Genomic DNA, 26,345 nt, shown 5'->3' on the forward strand with positions numbered 1-26,345 from the left:
TTTTTTTTTTTTTTTTTGCAGCCCCCCAAAACAATTTTCCAACAGAGCCCCGCCCACTTTAAATCAGTCAGAAGAGCACAAAAAAAGAGAGAAACACAATTCAGTTTTCAATTCAATTTTATTTATAGTATCAAATCATAACAAGAGTTCTCTCAAGACACTTTACAGATAGCGTAGGTCTAGACCACACTCTATAAACACCAACCTCAAATGTGAAGTAACCAAACGTTTATGGGTTAAACTTTGGCAGAGTTCATGTAGGACTCCATCACACAGAGTAAGAATCAGTTGAGAACATACATTTTCGGGGCCTTTAACCCATTCAAATGCAAAATAAGTCTACTACAGTCCCTCATAAAACCTGGAGTTAAAATGCAATCAGTTGGTAATGAAAATGAATATGGCTATATTTTGGAGACCTGTAGGGTATGTACACTTTCTAACCACAAGGGGGCCACAGTGCAGCATTATTGTTACATACGGTAAAGGTAAGGGTAAAGGGTGAGTTATGAAAGGCTTTAAAGCCTTTCATAACTCACCCTTTACCCTCTGTACTTACTCAACCTCAACTTTTATTATGAAAACAAACATATCTTTGACTATTTTTTATTTTTAAATTTTTTTTTTTTTTTTTTTTTTTACAATCAGACATTTAAATACATAATGTCACAGAAAACAAATTACAATAGCAGGAAGGAGAATCCAGTGTTGTATGCTCCATCTTCTTCCATCAGAGGTCATCGTGCAGAAAGCATCATAACAAACTCTGTAGAGGGAGACAGAGACAGCAGTGGATCCACCGATAAGGACTAATGACACTATCATAAAAGGACAGCATGGGATGCAGCCACATCAATTTCAGCCCAAACTGACACAGCTCACGGTGTGTAATGTAATGACAAAATATTTTCATTATCACAGAGTGAATGACAAATTAAAGCAGTGGTGGTGTGATATGTCTAAAAAAAAGTATACAGGAGCATTTAAGTTGAACATATATATATATATATATATATATATATATATAAAACCCAATTGCTTGTGCAATTGGGTTATATATTAGGGCTGTAAATCGATTAAAAAAATTAATCTAATTAATTACAGATTCTGTGATTAATTAATCGAAATTAATCACATACATAATTAACGGTGCCTGAACCGATACTTTTTAAGAAAGTAAAAAAAGAAAACTAAACAAAGGGTACTAAACAACAGTTGGTGACATTAAAGAACGGCTTGTTTATTGCTAAGGCCATATGGTCAAAATTAAATGATTTAATAATAATGTATAACAATAACAATAACTTATTTCACTAGTAAATTGCTGTTGAACGACAAAAACAACCACCAAGGACATTTACAATAACTTCAAATGCACCACGAAGCTGTAGTTTACCAGTTTCATTGAACTCTGTGTTGTTTTTCCGACTGAAGCTCGGCAGCTGCAGATTGTTACATCCCGCTGTTGAGTCACAGTCCTCTACAGTAAAACACAGTCAAACTTTACACCGTTCAGTGTTAGCTGTCAGCATTGTAACCGTGTTTAATCCAGCTACTAGCTAGCGGTAGGCTAACGTTAGCTGCTGTCTAGTATAGTGTTAACTAGCGTCACATGCAGCGGTGTTTGTGTTGCCTGTATCGTCTTCAGAGCACCAGAGAGAAGTGCAGACAAATCAGTGGCACCAGATTTCGGTAGCCAGGGTTGGCAGGAAGAAGATTTTTACGAGTAAATGTTCAAGTTAATGATTCAGGCAGCACATTCTCGTCTCCCTCCTTCATTTTACAGTCCAATGGTGGTCAAACGTCAATATGGAATGGATTAATCTGCGTTATTTTTTAACGCGTTATTTTTTCTCAAATTAATTAATCGAAATTAACGCGTTATTTTGACAGCCCTAATATATATATATATATATATTATATATATATATTGTAATATGACAGTTGTCACAGGTCTAGTTTTTTTGTGCAGCTATTAAACCCAGCCCTATATTGAAAAAGATACTGCCATTCTCCACCTCTGTTCATCTCTTCTTGTCTTCTCAGTAATCAGTTTGATTACCACTTGTTTCAGCTTGCTGTAGCCATTATGGCAGATTCACTTGTCAATCAAGACAGCTATAGATGTGTCCTGTCAATGAAAACTACAGCTGTAGACAGCTTGAGGCAGGTTTCACTAAATCAATCATGGCTATCTTGCATTTCCCATTGTCCTCCTGAAGCAAGGGCAGACTGGCCATCTGGCATACTGGGCACTTTCCTAGTAGGCCGACGTGCTTTTTGGGCCGACCGCCGATACTTTTTTTTTTTTTGTCAGGCCCATAAAAGTGGTGTGTGCATAGTGCAAAGTGTGCATCTGCCAGGCTAGAATAGTGATAGAGATCATGGAGAAGAAACACAAAGGAGGTGCAGAGAAGCTGCGTGAGAAAAAGAAACAGGCCCTTCAGGCAGACGCTGCCAAATGTGCCACATGTGTCAAATTGACAGACATGTTTTCGGCAGTAGCAGGACCTTCTTCAGCTCCCGTGGCTGATAGTGGTGGTGGTGTCGGCGGCAGTGGCATGCACAGTGAGGAGGAGACTCAGGAGGAGAGGGACAGAGAGAGGGAGTGAGGGTAGAACCTGCGGTAAGCAGAACTCCCCTTAAAACACTTTGCCCCTTGATAAAACTGAGCCAAAAACAAGTGGTGGACAAACTGTTGATGATAACACTACAACAATAAAAGAAGTAGGCATGCTACTGTATGATTGCATTAGTTTGGCTAAGTGCGCATGTATCTAAGTCTTGACTGATGATGTTCTCACTGTTTTATTATTATTAGGCTGTATTAGCCTACCTTTCATTCAACAAACGTAGCCTATATCTTACTAATAAGCAAATACCACCTTAAGGTTCATCAAACCTTAAGCTTGTGCTTGTGCATTTGTGTCCTTAAAGTAGCCTATATAAACGTTGCACATCATGCAAACTTTCTTAACGAGAATTGTAGCTTTTCTATCTTGTCTATTTGGCAGACAAAAACTCATGACAGACCTCTTCAAATTAAAGCACATGGCCTCTTCATTCGTGAAATGATAAAAATATATATATATATATATATATTTTTTTTTTTTTTTTTTTTTTTTTTCCATAAAACAATGAGGAGTATACCGTGTTATTGTATTAATAAATGGCATTTTTTAAAATATTTAACTCTCAATAAGTCAACTCTCACTGATTCTTGCTTACTCATTTCATGGCGTTAGTAGTTTTAAGGAATAGGAGTTGGTATACATATTCAGGGGAGCGCAAGGACGGGTGGTATTTGTGATCTTATGTGGTGGGCCGGTCTGGGCCAAAATGCCAGGGCCGATTTTTGGTCCCAGTCCATCCCTGTCCTGAAGCAATTTACTCTGGAAGACTTCTGATTGTAGGTGTGGATCTATTGATTGACTGAGCACTAAAGCTTAATTCTAGATTAATCCACTAACATTATCTCTTGAGGTACTCCTCTAACCATATCTATAAGAAAGAAGTCAACTGAGGGTAACAGAGGCTCCTAGATGTCCTAACACATGAGTTACCTGGATATTGAGAATGATCTTCACACTGCTGCTGTGGGTGCTTGTTTTCTGCCCATGTGTGGCTAAGCTGGACAGATCTCAACTCAAACGCTACCCTAGGGGCTAATTGCTGATAATGAGGAGCACCTGCTTATTGATCCCTTCTGGGACTGACGCGCCTTTTCATATGTTCCCAATAATTGTAAATGATAGGATTGCTGAGACAAGACAAACAGGATCCCACCTCTAAGCCCTTTGTGTGCTGCAGCCTATAACAGCATGCATGTGTGGCTCATGGCGCCTACACAAGTGCACATTGATGGGTATGTATGTGTTCATGTATGTTTGTGTGTGTGTGTGTGTGTGATTGTGTCCCATTGAATTGTTTATTTGCTCGCAAGGTAAATATGGGTAATGACATTTCTGCAAAGTCCTTGAGCTGCCCAAGTGTGTGTTCTTTGTGTGACATGTGACAGGTGTCCAGGCATGTGTATCGATTGGCTTAATGCACTCCTGATTGGATTGGATTGGCCCTTCCAGCAAACCCACCTTGACTTAACCATCCCTCTCTTCCCATCTCACCCTTTACCCGCCTGCATTATTACTAATTTTCTCCTTCTGTCTCCTTCGTCCTCAACCCATTCCAACGAGATTCATTGATCCCTTTGCTTTGTCCTCGCTAGTTCGTTCTTCCCTACTGTACACCAGCGGTTACCAACCTTTTAAGTCTGATGGACTCCCACAGCCCTGTTAGATGAGCTAACCCATTCATCAACACAACATCCATCATGTTCCAAATGTGTTATGAATTGATTTTGAACTGTTTCTGTACTGTATGTATGCTATTTAGTATTTAAAATAAATGATGGATTAGCAGAAAGCTAGCTGTAACAATAATTTATCCATTAATTTTAGCAAACTATTTCAACTGTTTTTTCCATTACCTTTAGTTAGGTCATACATTACCTTTAACTATTTCACATGTTCATCATTACTTATAGATAACTAAAACATTTTCTCAAACAAAGGCTGGTAGACAAATAATAGCCGGGGTCGTGGTCACCACGAACAAATAAAGGCTGGCCCCAAATACAGGCCTGGTGGAAAAACAAGGGTGGATAAACTCACTCCTCACTTTGTTGTTCTGTTTTACTCATCTAAAGTGCTTTGTCCTATTTCAGTCACTTTGGCTGCATGTTTGTTAATATCCCAGCAAAACGGAATTTTGTAGTAACGTAGTAAGCGCCATGGTAAGATGGCAGTAGATACAAAGTACTGTATGGGAACCCTGCAAATGTTAACAATAAAAGCCTTGTTATGAAATGAATAGATTCAGTCTACTGAAACATTACAAGGCTTTAATTTGAAACACATAAAGTGTTTGCGTGTATGTTGAAGTTTGTACTTGCAGTAACAATTTAACAGAGCAAACAGAGCAGGACAGAAAAGAAGGAAGCTTGATGCTAAAATATGACCAAATATACTTATCAGAGGGAATTAGAAATAACCACCTCTCTCTAATATAAGCCTACTTTAAATAAAGGTATGGTATACTCTTGCATTTGAAGTAAATAAAGGCCCCGTCCACTTTTGAAAATGTACGGAATTTCAACTACTCCATTACTTTAATTATTTTATCCATTGCCATTAACTATCTATTTCAACCATTTAACCATTGATTTTTTTTATTATTATTATCAAATCAGAAGTTAGTTGATTAAGTACCCCCTGGGCTACAAGTACCCTTGGTTAGGAATCAGTACACCACCCACCCCCTGTCTCAGTGTATTATCATTGTGTTTTATTAATTGTTTTAATGTCCTCTCACACCTTGCCTGAAGTCTCTCCACTCCCCTCCAACACTCCCCACCAAGTCCCAACTCTTCTCCCCCCCCGCTCACCATCAAAGTCAATGTTGCCGTCTTTGTTGAGGTCAATGTCGCTGAGGATCTCCTCCAGCTCGCCTTTCTTCAGCTTCTCCCCTAGGAGGGTCTTCATGCCCTCCTTCAGCTCATCAAGCGTGATCTTTCCATCACCATCACAGTCAAACTGCGACATGTGCGGTTAGTGGAGAGCAATGAGGTGGGGACATGAACATGTAGAGAGTTAGGAGAGACAAATAAATAGATCACAGAGGATCAGAGATGACACACGGAATAGAGAAGGGAAGAACAAGATTAAATGTCTCTGTGCTGATAAGGAGGTTGGTTACAATATGATGTGATGAATAGGGCGGAGAAATAAAGACAAGGGGCAAAAGATATAGAGAGACATACACGATCATGTCATGCAAAAAAGAGTTTCACATTTACTGTGTATAGTTACAACATGGCTGCATGAGGTCTCTGGGAGTCTAATAACAGCTTGAGTGTGCAGATGGGGCAATGCTGACTCATGAGGTGTTAGTACAGAAGTGAGAAAGACTTTTGAAGTGACCATGAGGGCAGAGTTTGGATGAGTTGAAAATGTATTCTCATGTGTCACAGAGTACACTATGCTCTGAATTTGTGGACGTTTTTGTTCAATAGTACTGTTGTTGAGAGCTAATTCATTATTCCCCACAAATGGATTCAAAAGTCAGAACACGTGAATTTCTAGGCCATTGACAGCACTAGCAGGAGCTTGATGATGACGCACATGTGATTAAGAAACGACAGGCACAATGGTAAATGACTATGCAGCCTTGCACTCTCAAAATAGAGGACACATTTTAAAACCTTTTATGCAGAGGAATGATGCTCTGAAGTAGTCCAACTGATTCAGAAGATTGGTTGGTTGAGATAGAAATTTGGTTACAAAGCTCACTGTTCAAGATCAGTAAAGGGTGGGTTGTTTTATTGACACTACTAGCTTTATAGCTCAAATTATTTGTTACATTTTAAGGTGTACATCCATACGCTGTGTGATATTTCCATATAGAAATCACATTTTTTATATTTTTTAAATATTGTTTTGCCGTCAATTAAATGACCCCGCTTTGCTTTTAGTAGGAGCCAAAATGTAGTCAAACTAAATGCCTGGGAATATATTTATAATATAGATAAATTAATCCCAGTAGCATATTGTACTCTCTGATATGTTTTCAGTTATCATCTTTGAGAGCACATTATCATGGTTGTCTGTTTTGCAGTTACCATTATAAACCTATCATGCTGTAAATGTGTTCAATGGATGAACCCAAGTGTGTGAAGCTGTGCTTATAAAATACCACAATCCCTTAATTTGTTTTGCTTGGTTGGAGACTATGTCACACCAGGGGTTGGCTTTGGGTGACAATCAATTCCGCATGTACAGTACCTGCCTCTGTATTGACGTCAAAGAGAGCAACCAACTCAATAGATATTTCTTTCAGACCAATGAACAAATTACAAATTAACAGGTGAGTCAAAGAGGTATTGAATATGGATGGTGACACTTTGGATGGCAGGGACCAGGCTTCATAAAAACATGAATATTTTCCTTTCCTTTTCTTCTGTATTCATAGCCAGCTATCCCTCTTCCCTCAGACTTGTTTACAAGTAAGAGCCATACACTTATGGTTCTCTCCAAGGAAAGGTCCTGTTGCACACTTCAAAGTACTGTCACAGTACCAGGACCCTTTCACTTGCTTGAAGTCAGAGTTCCTTAGAGTTCCTAGCCGGGGACCTCTTACCTGTTTGAAGGCACAGCGGAGCTCCTTCAGCCCGACCATATGAGCCGTCTCTGCCAGCATCCTAGGCCCCATTAACTCGCAGAAATCTTCAAAGTCTACATGACCACCCCCTGCAGAAAGACACACACACACACACACACACACACACACAGGTTGACTACCAAATGACAAGTGCCTCCCTGGAGTGTCTCTGACATATGGATTCATGCATTAAGCATTAAGGTGTCTGAAGATATTGGCGCATGCAGTATGTCTTTTGTGTAATTATCTGACTAGTGACAGTGGTGGAAGAAGCTTTCAGATCCTAGACTTACAAACCTGCATTCATTGACTTTGTTGGGCCATTTGGGGCTGAACAAGCTAAACACACAACATCATTATGGTGATAATGTTAGCAGATAGTTGTTTACTTTGTTTTCAATTTAGTACTGGACAGGTCATGCAGAGTAGGTTTTAAGAGCCTTTTCAATGAAAAAAGTTGCTGTTTATGAGTGTGGTAAAGTAAAAAGTAAAGTAAACCAAAAGTCAAATTAAGTTGCAGGCCATAAAAAAAACAAAAAAAACAATGAGCTGAAAGATGCTTAATCTTTGAGCAACCCCTTTTTCAAATTCGGCTGCATGTAGTAATTGGATCCATTGTTAATATAAAAATATTGATTAAAGAAGTTTTAATTAAAAGTAGCAACACCACAATTCAGCAATTCGGTCCAGAAAAAAGTATGGAAGTATTAGGTGCAAAATGTACTGAAGTATCACAAGTAATTGTACATATACAACACACATACACTGTAAAAAGTACAATATCTCCCTCTAAAATATATACTCAAAGTACAAATACCAGGACAAGTACTGTACCTCAATATTGTACTTAAATGCAGTACTTAAGTAAAGGTAGTACTAATGCACGTCCTGACTTAATACCAAGCTTCTGTGTGAAAAGTTTATGAACGTCCTCAGTGCACAGAGGCGATAACAATGCATGCATCTATCTGCTCATTATGTTTCCTTCAACCCAGTTAGAACCAGTTTTGTTTTGTTTGATCCCCATGGTAATTATCAAAACAGACTGATAGAATGGGATGGCTCATATTATTAGTTTGACAAAACACAGGCTTATTTGATAGTGTAGACCAATAGACTCGGTCTGTTTTCATTAACTGGTGGATGTGAAAGACTACGTCAATAAAGCCATGCTGTCATTTTGTAGTTAAAAAATGTTATCAGGGCTCAGAGTGTCAGGACTGCTGAGGATGAAAATCAAACTATGGCACTATGGCTTGTAGGGAAAGCACTTTTAATGGTGTGTATATATATATATTTCAAAACTAAAGGCTCAAACTATCATCAAGTTACAACAGCAGCTAAAGGATCCTAAAATAAAAGACCATTAATACTAGTTTTAATATGAATATGAGTTTGAAGTTGGCAAAGAATTTTCATACTTGCCCCAAGGTACGGCATATACACGGATATTTTTTTTGGGCTTTACCCTTGTGGAGCAGCAGTCTGTAGAGAATTCCTGACACCGCCTTCAAGAATTGAGCCTTAAGTGGGTCAGTTTATAATCATGGAGTGGAAAAATTCTCTCAAAGGTCTTATGAGAGTATTATTATTTTTGAATTGATATTGCAACGCTAGTTATATAAAAAGACTGAATTTCATGGTATTAATGGCTCTGTAGGGATTACGCTACAGAGATTAAGCATGGGATGTCTGAAACTCATTCTACCTTATGGGTCAAATTAAGGCATCAATGAACAGATGAATAATTCATATTACACAGTATGCAACATAGCAGAAAATATAAAATGTAATCACGACCAGCAAAGCCCTGATGTTGTGAATATTTCTTATAGTGTCCCTAAAAAATAAATGCTTTTCTAGACAAACATCACATATTGTTTCTGCTTGTTTCACTCATACATAGAAGGTCTAGTGTGTAGAGCTTATAATCAAATCCGAGATGCCAATTTTATGGCTGCAACATTACATCAATTGGTGAAGTGGCAATGAAAGATGATTTTAGACACATGTTCTCCCTGTAATTCAACATGATGTACAGCATTGTATTTATGGTCTGTGACGCTCCTTTGTTTTTGCAATGTTGCACATCAGATAGGGATATTAATGTGAGGTTAATGCAGCGGTGGCTCTCTCATGCTGTTGTCATTCTAACCATCTATAATAAGGAAATTATTTACACGTGGGACACAGCAGGGGAAGCAAATTAACTAGTTGGCAGGGCAGAAGCCAGCTGCACTCTTGTCCATGAGGATCACAGCTGAGAAACACTGCTTTACTGTATCCAATGTGATTGGACTGTGTTTTGACCAAACAATTACACTGTCACTCTGTTCAATATTTTTCTCATTGTCAATGTTATTGTCCTCGGGGCTCAACGCTACCTTACATTTTTGAGTAAATTGATCCTGAAGCAGGCACATACATACATACATACATATAGACGTCTCAATATATCAAAAAGCCTATTAGTAATTACACTAGTAATAAATAATAAATAATTGAGATAAATTACTTCTCTCTAATGGTATCTGGCCATATTTCATTTTTATGCATACATTTTATCTAGCCTATGTCTGATATTTTTGTCTCCAAAACAATGGTTGTGTTTACAGCATTGAAAAAGACAACAGCAACATCCCTTTCCAAAAGCAATGTCTCAGTAGAAAATTGACCAAATAGGGCAAAAAAGATGAAAAGCTAGATACCATTAGAGATAAGTATGAAAGTATTTTGTTGAAATCATCATAAGTCCAACTAAAATCACACAATAATCACCAAAAAATATGACAATGAGTTTTTTTTGAATATGTCGTTAATTGTTTGTTATTATTAAAAGGAAGAAAAAAGGTCTTTGTGGAAATATCAGAAATGCTCCTTTTCATCTCAGCCGTGGAGGGGCGGATCCCTTCCTGTGTTTGATTGACAGCAGCTGGCAAGATGAACTCTGCAGCAGGGGAAAAACTAAACAAAGTTGGTTACAGTGGATTGCCAGACCTCCAGATCTCCACAGCGACACGTTACACGTCATGGGCAGAGAGTGTTTTTTTAAGCAATGACATTGAAGAGTCAGGACCACACAAGCATCTAAATGAACCGAAATGACATTTACAGGTAAGTTTATATGCTGCAGCTGAGCAGTTAATTAGCAGCTAGCAACTTAGCCTGCAAACTGACGTTGGCAGTGCACTTTGTTTGTTTGGTCCTTCATTCAACAAACTAAAGTGCAGAACAAGATGTGTGTTCATGTTTGTAAGATGGATAAGAAGGAGACTTCAGAAGGAAAGCTAATGTAGTTGCTCAAAGTGGCTCTTGTGTTGTGTAGCAGGCTGCTTTTTTTTGTCAAAAGAGAACACAAAGGAGAACACAAAACGTGATGTACATCAGATATAGTGTGCTGCAGCAGACAGAAACATATAGGCTACTTGAAATGTAATTTCAGTTGGACTTTCAGAGCAGGCTGGAAAACAGTGTTTCACTACCCACTTTGGTTAAAAGTTTGAAGTCTGTATTTCACCCCTGACTACACCAGAGTCACTAGGTGCATCTCACTTCCCTTAATTGATAGCTCCTCTGTCCTTGGTCCTCGGTACGCTGGAAATCCAGAGTTCTCGCAAGATTACAATTTGAATTTGCTCAGCAAGTCACTCTGGCATTCAGTAATGATGCTCATTAACTATGCCCTTGTAGCCGAGCTGCACCAATCACATCGGTGTATCTGATATAGGCGGGCTAGAGGCGAGCTAAACAGATGACGACAGCGCTGCGACGTCAAAGTCATTAGTAAACATTGCAAGATGGCTACGGATGAACACCAGTTGTTTGAAACGGCTTTGGCCGCTACAATGAACAAGTTAGACTTGGCTTTTTATCTAAAAGAGGAACAGAAGACGGCGCTCGAGTCGTTCCTTTGCAAGAAGGACGTTTTTGCTGTTTTGCCGACCGGATACGGCAAGAGTTTAATCTACCAGTTCGCTCCGCTGGTAGCTAAGCGTATGGAGCATAGCGAAAACCCACTGGTGGTTGTGGGTTCTGATTGGTCATAGTGTTATCCAATTGTGTGCAGTGAGATTTTCAAATGCATGCTTAGTGCCGCCCCTAGAGTTGGGCCTTTGAGTTGGATTTTTTTTATGAAATTGGTATCAAAAAAGTATTGTTAAGGAACCGGTATTGAAGCCACGGTATTGGTACCGTTACCGGAAATGAAAGTTTTTGAACAGCTGAATACAGCTGACGAATTAATGTGACGCTTCAGAGGAAAGAAGTCTCATCCCTCTAAAACACATATCCTCGTTTTCCTTTCCTCCACGAGGACGGGAGGAAGTGGAGGAAGTGGAAGAGCCGGGGATGCAATTTAAGGGAAGTTAGAGGTACGATGTATGTATTGTGTGTGTGGTTGGGTGTAATCAGAGGTGTGCTCTGTTTCACCTGTAACCACACCAAACAGTAATGTCATGGTGTACAGTTAAGCCTGGTTCACACGGCAGGATAATTAGGCCGATTTTAGCCCCGATTCACCCCTTCCGACAATCTTAAGGATGCTCCGATTATCGTAAAATAATCTGATCAGATATTCCTGCCGTGTGTGGTGTGTTAAGACTGCTCTTGTCTACTCGGAAGGACGTCGGGACCGCTCCGATCTCATATCGGGGATATCCAACATGTTGGATTTTTTTGGCCCAATTTCTCCTCGTGTGTGGTGTCCCCTGGGGACAAACGAGCACGCAACCTGTGGACTGCATATTTATCCACTGTACATGGATAAATATGCACCAAACAAGCCCCTTTGAAATGTTGCTGTTCTCATGAATACAAAAGTTGGGTGACCCTCCCTCCTAGACTAAAAAAAATTGGATGACCCTCCCCTCAACAAAGAATAAAAAGAAATGACCCTCCCCTATTTTCCTCTGGTGGTCCATTCCATAAATACCGAACTGTCCCTAAGAAAATCATTGTGATATTTCACATAAACATTTTAAACAATAGTTCTGATGTAGAGTAGGTGTACCACCACTGGCATAATTTATAATAAATGTATTTGGTTTGCTGCCAACAAGATCCCCTACTTAGGATATTACAAAACATCACACCTACTATATAGTGTGCTCCATGTGTCTAATGGTGTGTGTCCATTGTCAGTGTCATTTCAACGCTTCCCATTCATTTCTATGGGAGCAGCCGTACAATGCATTCTTGTAGCGTCACGGGGACTTTGGAGAAGCGGGGCATCGAGTCGCCCGCTCCTCATTTGCATAAAGTTGAATCCAGCCAACTTTATGCAAATGAGAAGCTCAACGCCTCTCAAAAGCTGACGAAAATCTTTTAAACAGACTGTTGCCGATCTGACATGAAGACACATTCAGCAACTGCATAGCCTTAAAATGTTTTCAGAAACACGTTTCGGTGAACTAATTTCGGAAAATAAGCGATCGTATTTCGAACGAGCTGCCATTATGGTCGGTTTTGAAATCCCGGAGCAGCCAGACCCACGTGACTCGTTTGTCCAATCAGCTGCAGCCATTGTGGTTGTAGGAGGATGTAGACTGTTTTCTTTGCTTGTCAGTGGTCATTTAAGAGAAACTGGTGGCAAGCGCACTACTGTGCAATGCTATGAATCTGTGAAAACAACGCATATGTGGACACGTAACTTAAGTCCTGTGTGTCCATACTAGATAGATTTTCAGGCCTGGCTCTGATACTAGGTAGGTGTTACAGACGCTGGCTCTGCAGGCCTATGGCAAAAATCAATGCAGTAATGAATCACCTTAAACTTCAAACACTCACCACTCACAGGTCTATACTTTATCATTCAGTAAAGACAGCAAAGAGAAACACACCCTCATTAAGAGCAGAGAGAGGAAAGTTAGATCTCAACTAAACACACACTTCTCCATGCAGACTCACATTTGTACACCCCTGCACCTGCTGTGAGGGCCATTAATCAGTCTGCTAAAATGTCTCGAAAGACCCCAACTTCAAAGACAGTCATCAGTTCCTCATGGACTCATAGGAAAGCATGTGCTCGTATACAAGCACACGTGTTTGTGCAACAGACACATTACTCAGGCATTCACACCTACTCACTTCAGAAAGATCCATCAATCATGCACACATGCTTTAACCACTCAGGAAGAAACGAAAACACACACACACACATACACACACACACACACACACACACACACAACCGGATGGATAAATACACACATTTCATCTTGATTTGCTGGATGATCTCGATGAGCTCCATCTCTGTAGGCATGTAGCCCATGGTCCTCATGCAGTCTGCGATGTCTTTGTAATGAATGAAGCCATCTGCGTCGTAGTCAAATTCCTTGAAGGCCTCCTGGAGCTCTGACAAACAAGTTTTATAGGGTAAAATATTTTCCAAAGAGTCAAACTCACACAAATACATACAAAGTGTGTGCACAGATAGTTACACTTTGAACAAAGTTTTATAAGTGAAGCACTTTAAATTGCCTTGTTGCTGAAATCTGCTATCTAAATAAACTTGCCTTGCCTTATCTGTAAAGTTTTGACTCCACCAGACAGAACTACACCCTGGTCTCAAAAACAGCAAGTTATGTTGTTTTTAATTGATTTTGTAGCTCTTGAGTCATTGGCAAACATTTCACGTCAGTCTGAGAAACCGTCAATCTCTTACGTGAATCATGAAGAGAAGCACAAAATCAATGTGATTGATAAAGCTATGCATTGACTATATAATAATTTATCATGTGTTTGCATCGTAATTACACCAACAACATCTTACCATCTAACTCCTCTGGCATTAGCTCTCTCTCCTGTGGAGCAGAGAAGAAAAGAAAAAGACAGTCGAAATAATTACAAGACAGCATCGGAGGACGGAATGTAAACGCAGGGGGCTCAAAAATGGCAAATTCTCCTGAGAAATATCCCAGTGATAATCTGTTTTTGACTACCAAATTAGAATAACATGCATATCATGTCAACACTGCCGCATGCTGACAGTAAACTCTAATGGGATTTCACCCTGCGACATGTCTTTCTAATTTGCAAAAATGACACACCACCACCACACACTCCTACGTACACACACACACACACACACACACACACACACACACACACACACACACACACACTACATCTACAGCGTCCTTAGGGACATGCAGCATAAACTCAAGTCTGTGTGCATACAAATACACACCCACGCACAACCATGTGACAGTTGCACAAACCTCACACTATCGCAAAGAAACAAATACATGTAAACAAAGACACAGATACACACACTATACACTTGTGTACACAGACACAAGACGTATAATTTGCATAAATCCTTGTGTGTGCAACATTCTGTATTCTCAGCCTTGTTTTGGCATTTGCTCAGGGTGATTTCTCCCTCTCTTTCTCTCCTCTTTCCATGTGTTTGCACTGCAGGAAAGTTTAGGCAGACCTAGGAGCAAAATCTCCACATAGATACTGATATCTTACATAGAGTAATGGATCACAGTGAAATGTAGGTGTGCTAAGGGCTTTAAATAGCAATATGTTAATATATTCCAGTGGTTGCAGACTGACAATTTCATTAATACACATTATAATTCCATGACCAAAGTTACAATATTGCACAATTGCGTATCGTCAGGCAATAAATTGAAATTTTAGTTTAAAAAGGTATGTTGGGCATAAATGTGCTCATACAGTATTTTAACAAAAACATCACATGTATCAGTCCTTGAAACAATGTTCTCTAATAATTAGCGTATTTGTAAACATGCACTGACTTGAATTTACATATTTAAAGCTTCGAAATTGAAAGATCATGACGTGAACTCATCCAATTAATCATGCTTTTTTTTTTTTTTAAATAATGCTTGTGCCAACAGCATCTTGACTGTAGGGCTTGCTAACAATGTGCAACTCTTCTACTGAAGCATCACATCCACAGGGGAAGCAAGAAATATGCAAACTCGGTCATCTTCGTATAGAGCAACCGAGTCTTGACATATGGAGATATCGCTTAGCACAAAGTCTGCACAAGCCTGAGGATATAAGTTCAAAGAAACAAGGCCGACATACAAGCTTATAAAAGCCCTGATAATTTCGAGCACAAATTTGCTGTGGGCTTGTTTTTCCTCACTTTCATGCAGTAAGAAAACGTATTGAGGCTGAATAGAACTGAGATAAAGACACACAATGTGGAAGTAATAAATTATACAGTATGTATCAATGCACATTAATGGCATTTCTTTTATGTCAGACCACTGTACTGTTCCGCTGTATTTCAGAGGGACATTTTGCCCTTTTTACCACATTTATCTGATTTCCAACTACATGAAAGGTTTTACATGAAAAACCTGAGAAATATCTTGCATTGTTAGAGTATCATTTGAAGGCGTTGGACAGCCTTGAATGTTGAAATAGTTTGAATGCATCAGCTGCAAGTGCTTTACCTTTGATCCTTAAGTCCATTTAATGCTAATGCTCACCTTACTTCTACGCTTTGTCATTTTTACATAGGACCTTTGCTTTTTATAAAGTGTCTAATTCTATAACTGTATTGCTATACAGCCTTCAGTTGTTTTTTTACTGCTGAAAAGTGAGAGATACAGAGCAGCAGTGCAACTGAAATGCAAAGAGAAGCGCAGTATATTCCTCTTTAATACATGTTGGCACTCAGGGTGCCTAATACATAAATCACACAAGGTCATCCTGCTTAAGTGCACAATAGCTTCAGGAAAAAGAGAGGCCCCCATAGTTTATTTGGAAGTTGCTCCGCATGGCAGGAGTTCAAATGATTATTCACTGTATAATATTGCCAACAGAGTCGAAAGACAAATGCAATGCCAAAATGCAGTTGCATCAAGAGTTCTCACTACACATGTACTTTGCCTCAACTACTAACACAGTTTATATAAACCTCTTAAGTTTTAATATGATTTTTTATACTGCAGCATATAAAACCTCTATTACCCAGAGTCCAACAGTGCTGCTGTTTACCCTGCACATCCTCCAGCCTACAAGGGCATATTAGGATAGCAAGGTCAACACATTAATTGGATTTTTTTTTTCATCCAAAAAGGATTAGACGGCAATGCTCGATTCATCTGTCAGAACGAGCCCATTAACAGTTAATTTCATTCTGTCTGCCTTCACATGGTCCATCGAGCAGCCCACTGCTTTGTAAGCATTACAAATGGACACATACTGTAAGAGGTATGTGACAAACACATATGGTCCTCAGGTGGAAAATACACTTAAGAACACAGTTACAGTACGCACATATGATGCTTATTGATAGGTACGGTTGATTTTGCTTTACATTGCCATCCTCCGCTGTGGCTCTGACATGTAAATGCATCAATTGTTTATCTTTAGCTATTTGTCTCTTCAGGCTCCTTCTTCAGTTGGGTCTAATGAGGGCTGACAGTGAACCTTGCTATAGGGGTTATTAATACTTGTGTTGAGGCAGGGATCAGGCCTGCTGAGGGATGGATGGTCTCCCTGCCTCAGTGTCAGGGCAGCAACCAAAACAGTGTGTCCTCTGTTCTGTGGATACGATGCAGACCTCTCTACCTGGCTACTAGTAAATTTGAACCCGGGACTGTCAAAGTAAAACAAGGTACAGTAGATCAGTTGTGGCAGTTGAGGTAGTAACTCAGAGAAGGATGTGGAAGTGGAGTCCACAGTAGCCCAAGGTCACTGTGAAATGGTTTTCATTTCACATCAATTGCTTTAAAACCATGAAACGCTCCCATTAGTTATTAAGAAATCTAGTTCTGAAACATCATAAAACGTTCATCGGCACACAAGTCCCCTTGGCGTAGGTTTCTATTATGTTATGTTATCTTTCACAGTAAATCCCTCCTGTGATAAAGGCATTTCTGGAAAAGCCTTTGGCTCTGCTTTGTAATAAGGTCTCACCAGGGTCCCATACGGTTCCACGGTTAAAAGGATCTTTTATGAATTTCATCCTACAAAATAATAATAGTACCACTACTACTACTACTACAAATATAATAATACTTATTATAATAATACCTCAAATAGTTTTAGAACTAAGCATTAAAACACAAATTAGGGACCACAACAAAATAGAAGGAATAGACCCTTGATCTGAATAATGAGCCTCCATTGAAATAAAATATATTTTTCATGGAGTGGGGCACAAATAAAGGCAAATGCCATGAAAATCTTTAAAATTATATATATTCTTCTAATGGAATAACTACTTAAAACATGTATGCTGAGTGCTCCCTTTAAATTCACACATGATGTTTGATGAAAAGCTGAATGATTTGCACATACTGTATGTGTTGTTACTGTATGTATAAACACAGTGTTATACAGACAGTCCTTGTCAAATCTACCAACTACCACAAATCTACATTGTTGCCAAGGGAACATTTACTTTGCTTCGCGTAATTTATTTTCCTAGCCTGATTGGCCATAATGGACAACCCTGTCTCCTAGAAATTACATTACTATACAACTAATTTGCAACAGCAAATATGTTTTGCTGGCCGGATTTAAGCCAGCAATATGTTTTGTCACCATAACGTAATTGGGAAATCAATTTAAATCGATATAAACATATTTTCTAGGAGACAGGGTTGTAATGGAGCATAGCGTTAGATCAGAGCACTCCAGTAGGGCTAAACGATAAATTGCATTTGCAATAAAATCGCGATATATTAAAATGAGATTTTCTAACCACAAAGGCTGCGATTAAACTCTGGTCACGTGAGAGTGCAGTCTGCAGAGGAAGCATCAACTTGCCATGTTGCTGCGCAGCGTCAGGTATTGTGCAACACCTGCCCTGCTAACGTTGCTACCTCACGGTGCAACACTACTAACCTGTATCTAAAAAATACCACAAAGCCATGTACGATAGTTGCATGGCTAAAATGCAGAACACCAGGGTGTCAAGTATGCGAAATACCACCCAACAGCGATCACTGACAATGTTTGAAAGCGTTGTCGCTACGCATTTTAACGGGGGAAACTGATCTCGATGGGGGAACAGACTTCGATACAGTGGTGAAAATGTGGAAATTACTCAAGCAGTAACAGAGTTTATCGTGGAAGATATGATGCACCTCAGTACGGTGACCAAGCCTGGGCTGACGGCTTAAATGTGAATATTTTTTAGTTTCTTCACTCCTCTGACAGTAAAGTGAATATATATTTTGTGGACAAAACAAGACGTGCGGATGTCATCTTTGGGCTTTGGAAAACACTGATCATGTTTCACAATTTTTTGACATTTCATAGACCAAACAACCAATCGATTAATCGAGAAAATAATCAACAGATTAACAGACAATGAAAATAGTTGCAGCCCTATTTCAAAAACAAATCTTTATTTTCTATATTACAGTTAAACATATACAAATGGTGCTCTCAAATCAACCAATGTTTTTAACAGAAATGGAGAAGTTGCCATTGAGCTGGATCATTTCATTGGCTCATTTCCAGTTGTAATTTTCCCAAATATTCAGTAATGCCCTGCAGCAATCTGGGATCAGTGTATCAGGCATGAACGGAGCCAATGCTTCACTTGAACCAGCCAGGGCATTAATTGAAACCAAGCCAGTGTCCAGGAGGATACGGTAACTCCCATCAATCATGATCTGATCACTTCATTTTTGATTGAGTGGGTAGTGTTATTGACTTTCCACCAACCCTAGCCCTATTCTATATCAGCAATTACTGGTTTGTAAACAGGGTGTTCATTTTTGGATAGTCACGATTCACTGCATAACAGCTACAACCAGTGTTTATATTTTCAAAAAGTTTATATTTTCAAAAATCGAATATCGTTACCACTTATAATCAGCTGAACACATGGATCCATTTTCCAACTCCATTCTTTGTACCTTTTGAAGTTATTGTGTTATTTCTCTCAGCTGTGGTCCAGTCTATAAACCTCCACGTTATCAACCCTTCTTTGCCAGTCTCTTCCAACTATCTCTATAACTCTCTCCTCATGGAGGATGGAGACCCAAATGTACAAATGTTCTTTTCACAGTTTTTATTTTGGCAGTTTCTATTATCGGCTGTTGGTTTAGTCTGAATGAATGGACAGCTAATCACATAACTTGTTTGTGTTGATTGCCAGAGAGGTGTTGTTATGAAAAGTACCATTGTAAAATATAAAAACTGCTGGAATGAAATGAAAAATATTGGTATTTTTCATGGTTATGTTCTATATTTTGTCTGTAGTCGAGGGAAGTTTCTCAGGAGCAGGTATGTGTGTCAGGAAACAGTTTACATGACGTTGACATGTATGTAGTTTAGGCCTGTGACATCATTAGCTTAATTGATGCAACTGCGTAATCAGCTGGCACACCTGTTATTTATTAGATGCTGTTCCTGACACATCTACCTGCTCCTGATGATGGTTATTGGAGTATCCTGACTTAGAAACCAACAAGTGCATCATATTTGACAACAGGCATTTAAGTATGGGTGGTAATATGCTGCTGAACTGACCTGTCCAAAGAGTTTATTGAGGAAGGAAATGTAGGCAGCGGCCACCGCTGAGCTGTTGCTGAGGCTCCTTTTACTGTGCAGACTTTCTTCCTCCTCCCCAGAGCCCTTCCCCTGGGCCGAGGGGGACTTTGACTTGGAGCTGTAAAGTAGCATTTGTGCGCCAAGTGTTGAGTCATCATCAAAACCAGGCCTATAATTTACCCTCCTAACTTACTTTAACAAACACACTTAATTGCCTTTCGGGTGATCCATAGCATCCTTTTAAAATAATTGCTCAGTGCAATTGAAAAAGGTCAGCAGTCCAATCACCTGACATTAGTACTTACTTCAGTCACTTAAAAAGCAAGGAAGGAAGTGTTTCTTAGGAGAACAAGTTTGAAATTCTGAAGGCCTGTTTTGCAGCTGACGTACCAATAATTGGGTGCACAAATCAACACAACCCACTCCCCTTGTGCAAATTAAAGTTGATTAGAAACAGAGAATGATAATAACCAGAATTTTTTGGAGAGGCTGAGCTGAAGAGCCTTGTTTTTGAATCTCCCAGAAGCAGGCGATCTGCCAGCGGCTGCTCCCCTTCCCACTCGTGGAGACATGCTAGGAGAGAAAGAAGCCTCAATCAATTCAAAGTGCCCTAAATGTCTCGTAATTAATATGAATACTTGTAAAAAGATTTCTTATAACAGACAATAAAAATCAATACTGCACTTTGTGGCTAGTCTTATGGATGGACCCTCCTGTTGCGAAAGTCAGGATGGATTCAGACTGCTGATAGACAGCGGCAGCAGTGGGAGATAATTGTTTACATTTTTGGAAGTTTCATGGACTGTATCATCCAAAAATGTAAAAATCTTTCCCAAGCTAGCTAGACCATTTCTCTTTCTCTTGACGAACAGCTCACTCGTTACTGTATACAAAATAAATGTGGGGATAGGTCTCTTGTTTATGTTGAAGCCCGAAAATTGTGATTAAGACTGATGTAATGTTTCAATTAAAAATCTTTCGAGGTACAGGATTAAAGCTCACAACCTCACCTCTTGACTTAGCTGTTAATTCAATTCTAAATTTGACTTTATAAGTGTATTCGTTCCCTATTCATTTCCTCCACCAGTTTTAGTTAGATCTCACTGACCTGGCAGCAGATGATGGTCTACTTTCTGGTCCTCCCTTTGCACTTTTCACCGACATGCTTGATGGAAGAAAAAGATACATTTGGAAAGGGATGTGAGCATGGGGAAAAGACTAGGAATCTCCTGAAACAGTGAAAAGAGTAGAGACAGATTCTAAAAATCTATATATGGATTTTTGAGCTGTTTTTTTTTTTTTTGCTTTCCACCAACTCCTGAGAGGCTTTTTAGTTTGGTAAAACCACTATGTTCAACAGCAAGTTGCTAACTTGGTGTATCTGTCATTTGATGCTGGGCAGGTTGTGTACAGTGCATAGAGCAGCTTTAAAAATGTCATGATTTGTTAGAATTCCACAAAATCTTCACAGTTTTTAAAGCAAGAGAGGTGGACACTGGGTGCTGTTTAAACTATGACTACTACGTCTTGAAGAAGGAGGAGGAGGAATCACGCCATCCAATTTAGAGACCGATTAAATCGGACAGGAGTACACACACCCAAACAGTAAAAACCATACATAAAGAGTTAGAGTGGGCGGAAAGCTTAATGAAATATATTGATAAAGAATCAAATGTGCGGAGTGGAAGAATTGTGTTGAAAAATCAAAAGACGGAGTGTGAGATAGAGGAAGATGTAGAAGAGAAAGATGAAGAAAAAGGGAATGAATGACAACCACATGTGTAGGACATGCAGAGGAAGAGGTGAAGAGACTTATGGTTGTCTCGCTTTGAGAGGCAGATTAATGTTCTGTCATGGACCTCTGCGGTTCTGGCTATCAACTCCTGATGATGAACGGCCGTACTCGGCAGTGATGCTCTATAAACATAACGCCTCACTCCGCCATCTCGCATGCCGCGAAGATGGATACCCAAGATCTGCTCAAGCGGTCGGTACTTAGGGACATGTAGACCATGAGGGCCGTAATGAAAAGAGACACCAAGACCAGCCAGTCCTCTAAATTACGCTCGTCCGTACAATGTGCCTCTGCTGAACGAGGCGCATTCCAACTCCCACGGGGTCGGACAAAACGTGCCATGACTAAGTAGTGATTGCCTGTCTGTCACGCTTTCACACAATCAGTGTGCATGTGATACAGGCTGATGGCACCACGCTTAGAACATGTTTAGCTGAAGGGAAGGGAATTGTGTGTGAAGAATTTTCATGTCACGCATGATTCACATGATAACAGTCGTGAAGTTCTTTGAAAAGTGGACAGTATTTATATTACTTTATATACTATGTGTGCACATACAGTAGTATGGTTTATTTATGTAAATATGCAGCAGATGGCAAATTTAGCTTTGCATGAAAGATAAGTTCATAATTTTTATAATATTTTGCCCATGTATTTGCATGTACACACACACACACACACACACACACACACACACACACACACACACACACACACACACGCACACTGTCTCTTCCACTCCCCTAAACATTCACGTTGCACATGTGGATAAACAAGATATCTAGACTTTCTATAGCAGTGGTATGACATTGTTTGTCTGAAGAATTGCTCTCATCTTCAGTGAGCACAACTCCCATCAGAGTAAACAAACACACCCACACCCCCCAACACACACAGCGTTTCACTACACAAGCCGCTGAACAGCACCTTGTGTCTGCAGCTCTCCTCCCTAAGTGGCCAATTGCTGTCAATCACAGAGCCGACACAAGCAATTTTAGATCCTAATCACGCTAATTGAAGTAATGAAATGGAGGGCCAGGTGGACCGGGCTAAAACAAACACACCAACACAGGTGATGATGGAGAGCGGGCTGCGATGTTGTTGTTGGAGTTGAATCGGCCTGGCTGTAGCGTTAGGGTTAAGCACCAAATGGATATTCTAAATATATTTCACAAGAGCCACTAGAGTGAAGGGCACCGAGATGCATTGTATGTCATACAAAGAAGGCCCACATACAATACACACACAGAGACACAAAACAGAAAGAAATAGAAAGCACTCCTAGAGGCCATTACTCCACCAAGGCTGCACAATATTTTTCATCAAGAGAAAATATTTTTTTGTTAGTGGATGTGACAGAAAATCTTGTTTGGGAATATCATAAGGCTTTGTACAAGGATGCATTGGGCAAAATATCAAGTGAGTCACTGTCATTACCCATACCCATTCATATAGATCATGTTACTGTAGCGTCACATATAGTATGAATGTTAGTTAATTTAGCTGCATCACTGAGTTGATGTGTGAAGATTTGGTTACAAATGCATTGCGCCCAAAATAATTTCAAGTTCTTCAAACTAAAAGACAAAATGCCTTGTTTTTCATTGTTTTCAAGAGACACATATGAATGTTTTCTGATCTGACAACTCGATCATCAGGAAAACAGTTAATTTGTGTGTTCCTGATCTGTTCTGCCACCTCTATGGTTAAAGTTTGGTTATGGTTAGGCACGGAAACGATATGGTTAAAGTTAGGGATCTCATGCTTCTTCCACCTTTGCTCCTAACAGACAAGAGCCAGAATTCAAACAGCCACTAGAGTTATTCGTCCAGAAAACAAAAAACGTAGGTTGTGTTAGACATTTTGAAGAAAATACATTTGCTGTTGAGGACAGTGTAAAAAATTTGGCAATCAGTTATTGGACAAAATGTGTGATATATCAAAAACAAATTAATAACAATAATTAAGGAACAACAATTTTGGGCTGATCCAAAAATGTGCCAAATCTGGTGAAGACTGGAGGACATTAGAGGAGAGTGAAAAAGAGCACTTCACCGATTTAGCATTGCACTCCTATAAAATATAAAATTGTTGAAAATAAAGGATCAAATTCCCTGCAGCAGAATTTAGAGATATCATCTGTTTTATTCCACCCATTCTTCTTCCTTGTCAAAATCTGTGCCTACATTACCCACAATACAACTCAACCACCGATAGTTCGATCAAGCAGCTAATGTAGGCTTTATCCGCTCACCTCGAGCAGAGATGAGTAGCGGGCTACAGAGGTCTGGTAAGGTCACTTTTTTGTAACTCCACACCCCCAGATTTGGCACATTTTCCAACTTGTAGTCTTAAGACCCAACTGACGCTGAAGTTGCATCAAGTGAGTCACAAAATACTTTAAATACAACTTTTTCAAATATAAAAGTAGTCCTCCCCAACACCTTTAAACAGTTTTTGATGTGTAAAATTGGTGAAGTTGCCCTTTAAGCATTTTGTTTCTTCCACATATCTGTTTGTTGTCAAAATCAAATCGCTTGTTCCTTGGCACATGATCTAACTTTAAACCAAATAGTTTTTTCGAAATACTCTTCCAATTAAAAGGTAAACAGACAAATGGGCACAAAAATGAACCTCCCTGGCAGACCCAAAAAAAGGTCACCCTTCTTTGTACCCTCCCTCTGTTTCTCTTTGTTTTCGTATTATTTTTCTATTCGCCTGCTGTCCAGTCAGACAATCAATCCCAAAGGACCAAACCAGCCTGTGTCTGATCCATAAACAACCAATAGTAATGCAATCGGGTCTGGCACTCCATCTTATCTTCACCTATCTTAACACCTCTCCACCTCCCACACCCTCTCTCTCTTCCCCCCAGCACTGATTTCATGTCACGGCTCTGAAATGAGACTGTCGCCTTCAGTACTGGCGCTGATAGGAAGGAACAGAGGGAAAGAATGAGACATTTTTCACATTCACAGATATTTTTTTCCTGTCTCTTCTCCATATTATTATATCTTATTGCTGCTTGGTATAATTATCGTCTAATTGCAACCTCTTCCTCCTTGTATTTGTAGAGGCAAGCCTGATAATCGCCTTGTGGAGCTGTTTAAAGACGTCTGGTGATGTGATTGCATTGCAGCAAGCAACAGGGGCACAAATATTGAACCAAAACAAAAGCACACAGTGGGCAGGCCATCTGTCGGTTTGTACAGGGAAATATACTTGAGATCCAGATAATCAAATAATATACAGTAAAGTGGAGAACAGATGTCTGTCAGTCTCATTGGAGTTTTAGTGGCTACCTCAAACATGCTCTGTTCACGGCTTGCTCACTACAAATGAACCATGGCTCCAGTTATTTTGAATGATTAAACATTGCAAAGTAAAACAAGCTGATACTACAAATCATTGGCACAGAAAAAAATAGACTTATACAAGCTTACCTTTTATTATGTTTGTTTGTCTTGGTTAAGAGATGCGAATGACATGTATCTCTATTGCATGAAGCCTTACTTAACCTGAGGATTATACAATGGAAGGTGATTATCCAGCTAAATATGTCTGGATTAGAGATGTAACTGGCTGCCTCTGTCCTCCAAGAACAAAAGGGCAATGCTATTGTCTAACTGCAGATATGTTAGGGAAGCAGAATCTATAAATCTAGATGAATTTATATTTATTTCAATCTATTTTTGTTTGAATGACTTCAGATTCAAAATGCAAAATCCCACAGGTTGGTTAACCTATGGGGGTCCATCATTACAGATGCTTGTTTCGCAGATAAGCACTTTCAAACACATATACGTTTATTACTGTACAAACAACAAAAAATCCAGCCTCGAAACTTAACTTAATATGTTGTGTTGTTTACAGGTAACAAACGTGACAGAAACGAAGGCAGCCAGGAAGGTCTCCCCTCGTAAATAAAAATCATGCTGAATCCACCTGGCTTAGTTTAGAGGCTGCCCCAGTGGCCCATATTCCTTTGCGACATGTATTACATGCATCTATGGGGTGGGCTTGCCTTAATTTAAAGGGCAATTTTATTTTACAGAATACTTTAAAAGTCTGGAGGATGATAAAAAAGTTAAAAGACCAAGATGTTTTTTTTCCTCTCCTCACACCTGTTCATTTGAACCCAGATTTTGATATGCGGGGCTTGCATGATTTCATAATCCCCGCATTTTCGTTGCAAAAAAGTCACATATATCTTAGCAGAAAGTTGAAAAATGTTGCGTTTACTTCACACTTTACGCCAGACTCAGCCATTTTCCCCTGTTGCCATGGGAACGTTATGAAGTGACGTAATTACGCGACATGAACATAAACGAAAAGCTGTAAACCCTGCGATGAAGCCATGATGAAACCGCAGTTTTTGCAAGTTCCCGCAATTTCATCGCATAAAATTGCATAAATATCCTGCATATTCCATCGCATTTTTTAAGAAAACGTGCTGCATAATCAAGGATTTTTGCCCGCAACAATCACAAAAAAACTCTGCATTTTTCTGGAAGAACTGCATTGTGGTTTAGTAGGGGTATACAGACTGTGGGTGACTTGCTGACAGAGGGCACTGTGTTGTCTTTTGATCAGCTCAGAGAGAAGTGCAATCTTCCGCAGAATAACTTTCTTAGGTATTTTGCAAATACGCCGTTTCATTCTTTCTAATACTAAGTTGTATCCTAATGGGTTTTCCATCTCAATTATGGAGAAGGCTTTCCAGAAGCCTGACTCCACAAAACTTATTAGCAGGTTTTACAAGGCCCTGTCAATTTCAACCAGTGACTGTACGGTTCATGTCAGGTCTCTCTGGGAAGTGGATTTTGGGGAGGCTATC

The 26,345-nt window shown here is 39.5% G+C and overlaps 2 protein-coding genes across 2 annotated transcripts in view; one reads left to right on the forward strand and one right to left on the reverse strand.

The window, feature by feature from the left end:
* Positions 1 to 213: 213 nt before the first annotated feature.
* On the reverse strand, positions 214 to 25,044 carry cabp4 (calcium binding protein 4). Its single transcript, XM_031302744.2, has 11 exons — positions 24,952 to 25,044; positions 20,822 to 20,878; positions 20,185 to 20,286; positions 19,693 to 19,831; positions 13,985 to 14,015; positions 13,423 to 13,566; positions 7,195 to 7,304; positions 5,444 to 5,591; positions 642 to 766; positions 525 to 608; positions 214 to 488 (listed from the first exon to the last, which is right to left on the reverse strand). Exons 2-9 carry the CDS (start codon positions 20,875 to 20,877, stop codon positions 738 to 740), a joined length of 759 nt encoding a protein of 252 aa, XP_031158604.1. The 5' UTR covers position 20,878; positions 24,952 to 25,044; the 3' UTR covers positions 214 to 488; positions 525 to 608; positions 642 to 737.
* The window catches only part of doc2d (double C2-like domains, delta), a 68,671-nt gene continuing 52,467 nt past the window's right edge, over positions 10,142 to 26,345 (forward strand). The window contains exon 1 of the mRNA XM_031302741.2: positions 10,142 to 10,329. The gene's annotated coding sequence lies outside the window, so the exon portion shown is untranslated. The remainder of the gene's footprint in view (positions 10,330 to 26,345) is intronic.

Source organism: Sander lucioperca, chromosome 4 (genome assembly GCF_008315115.2).
Source record: "Sander lucioperca isolate FBNREF2018 chromosome 4, SLUC_FBN_1.2, whole genome shotgun sequence".
Lineage (NCBI taxonomy): Eukaryota > Metazoa > Chordata > Actinopteri > Perciformes > Percidae > Sander > Sander lucioperca.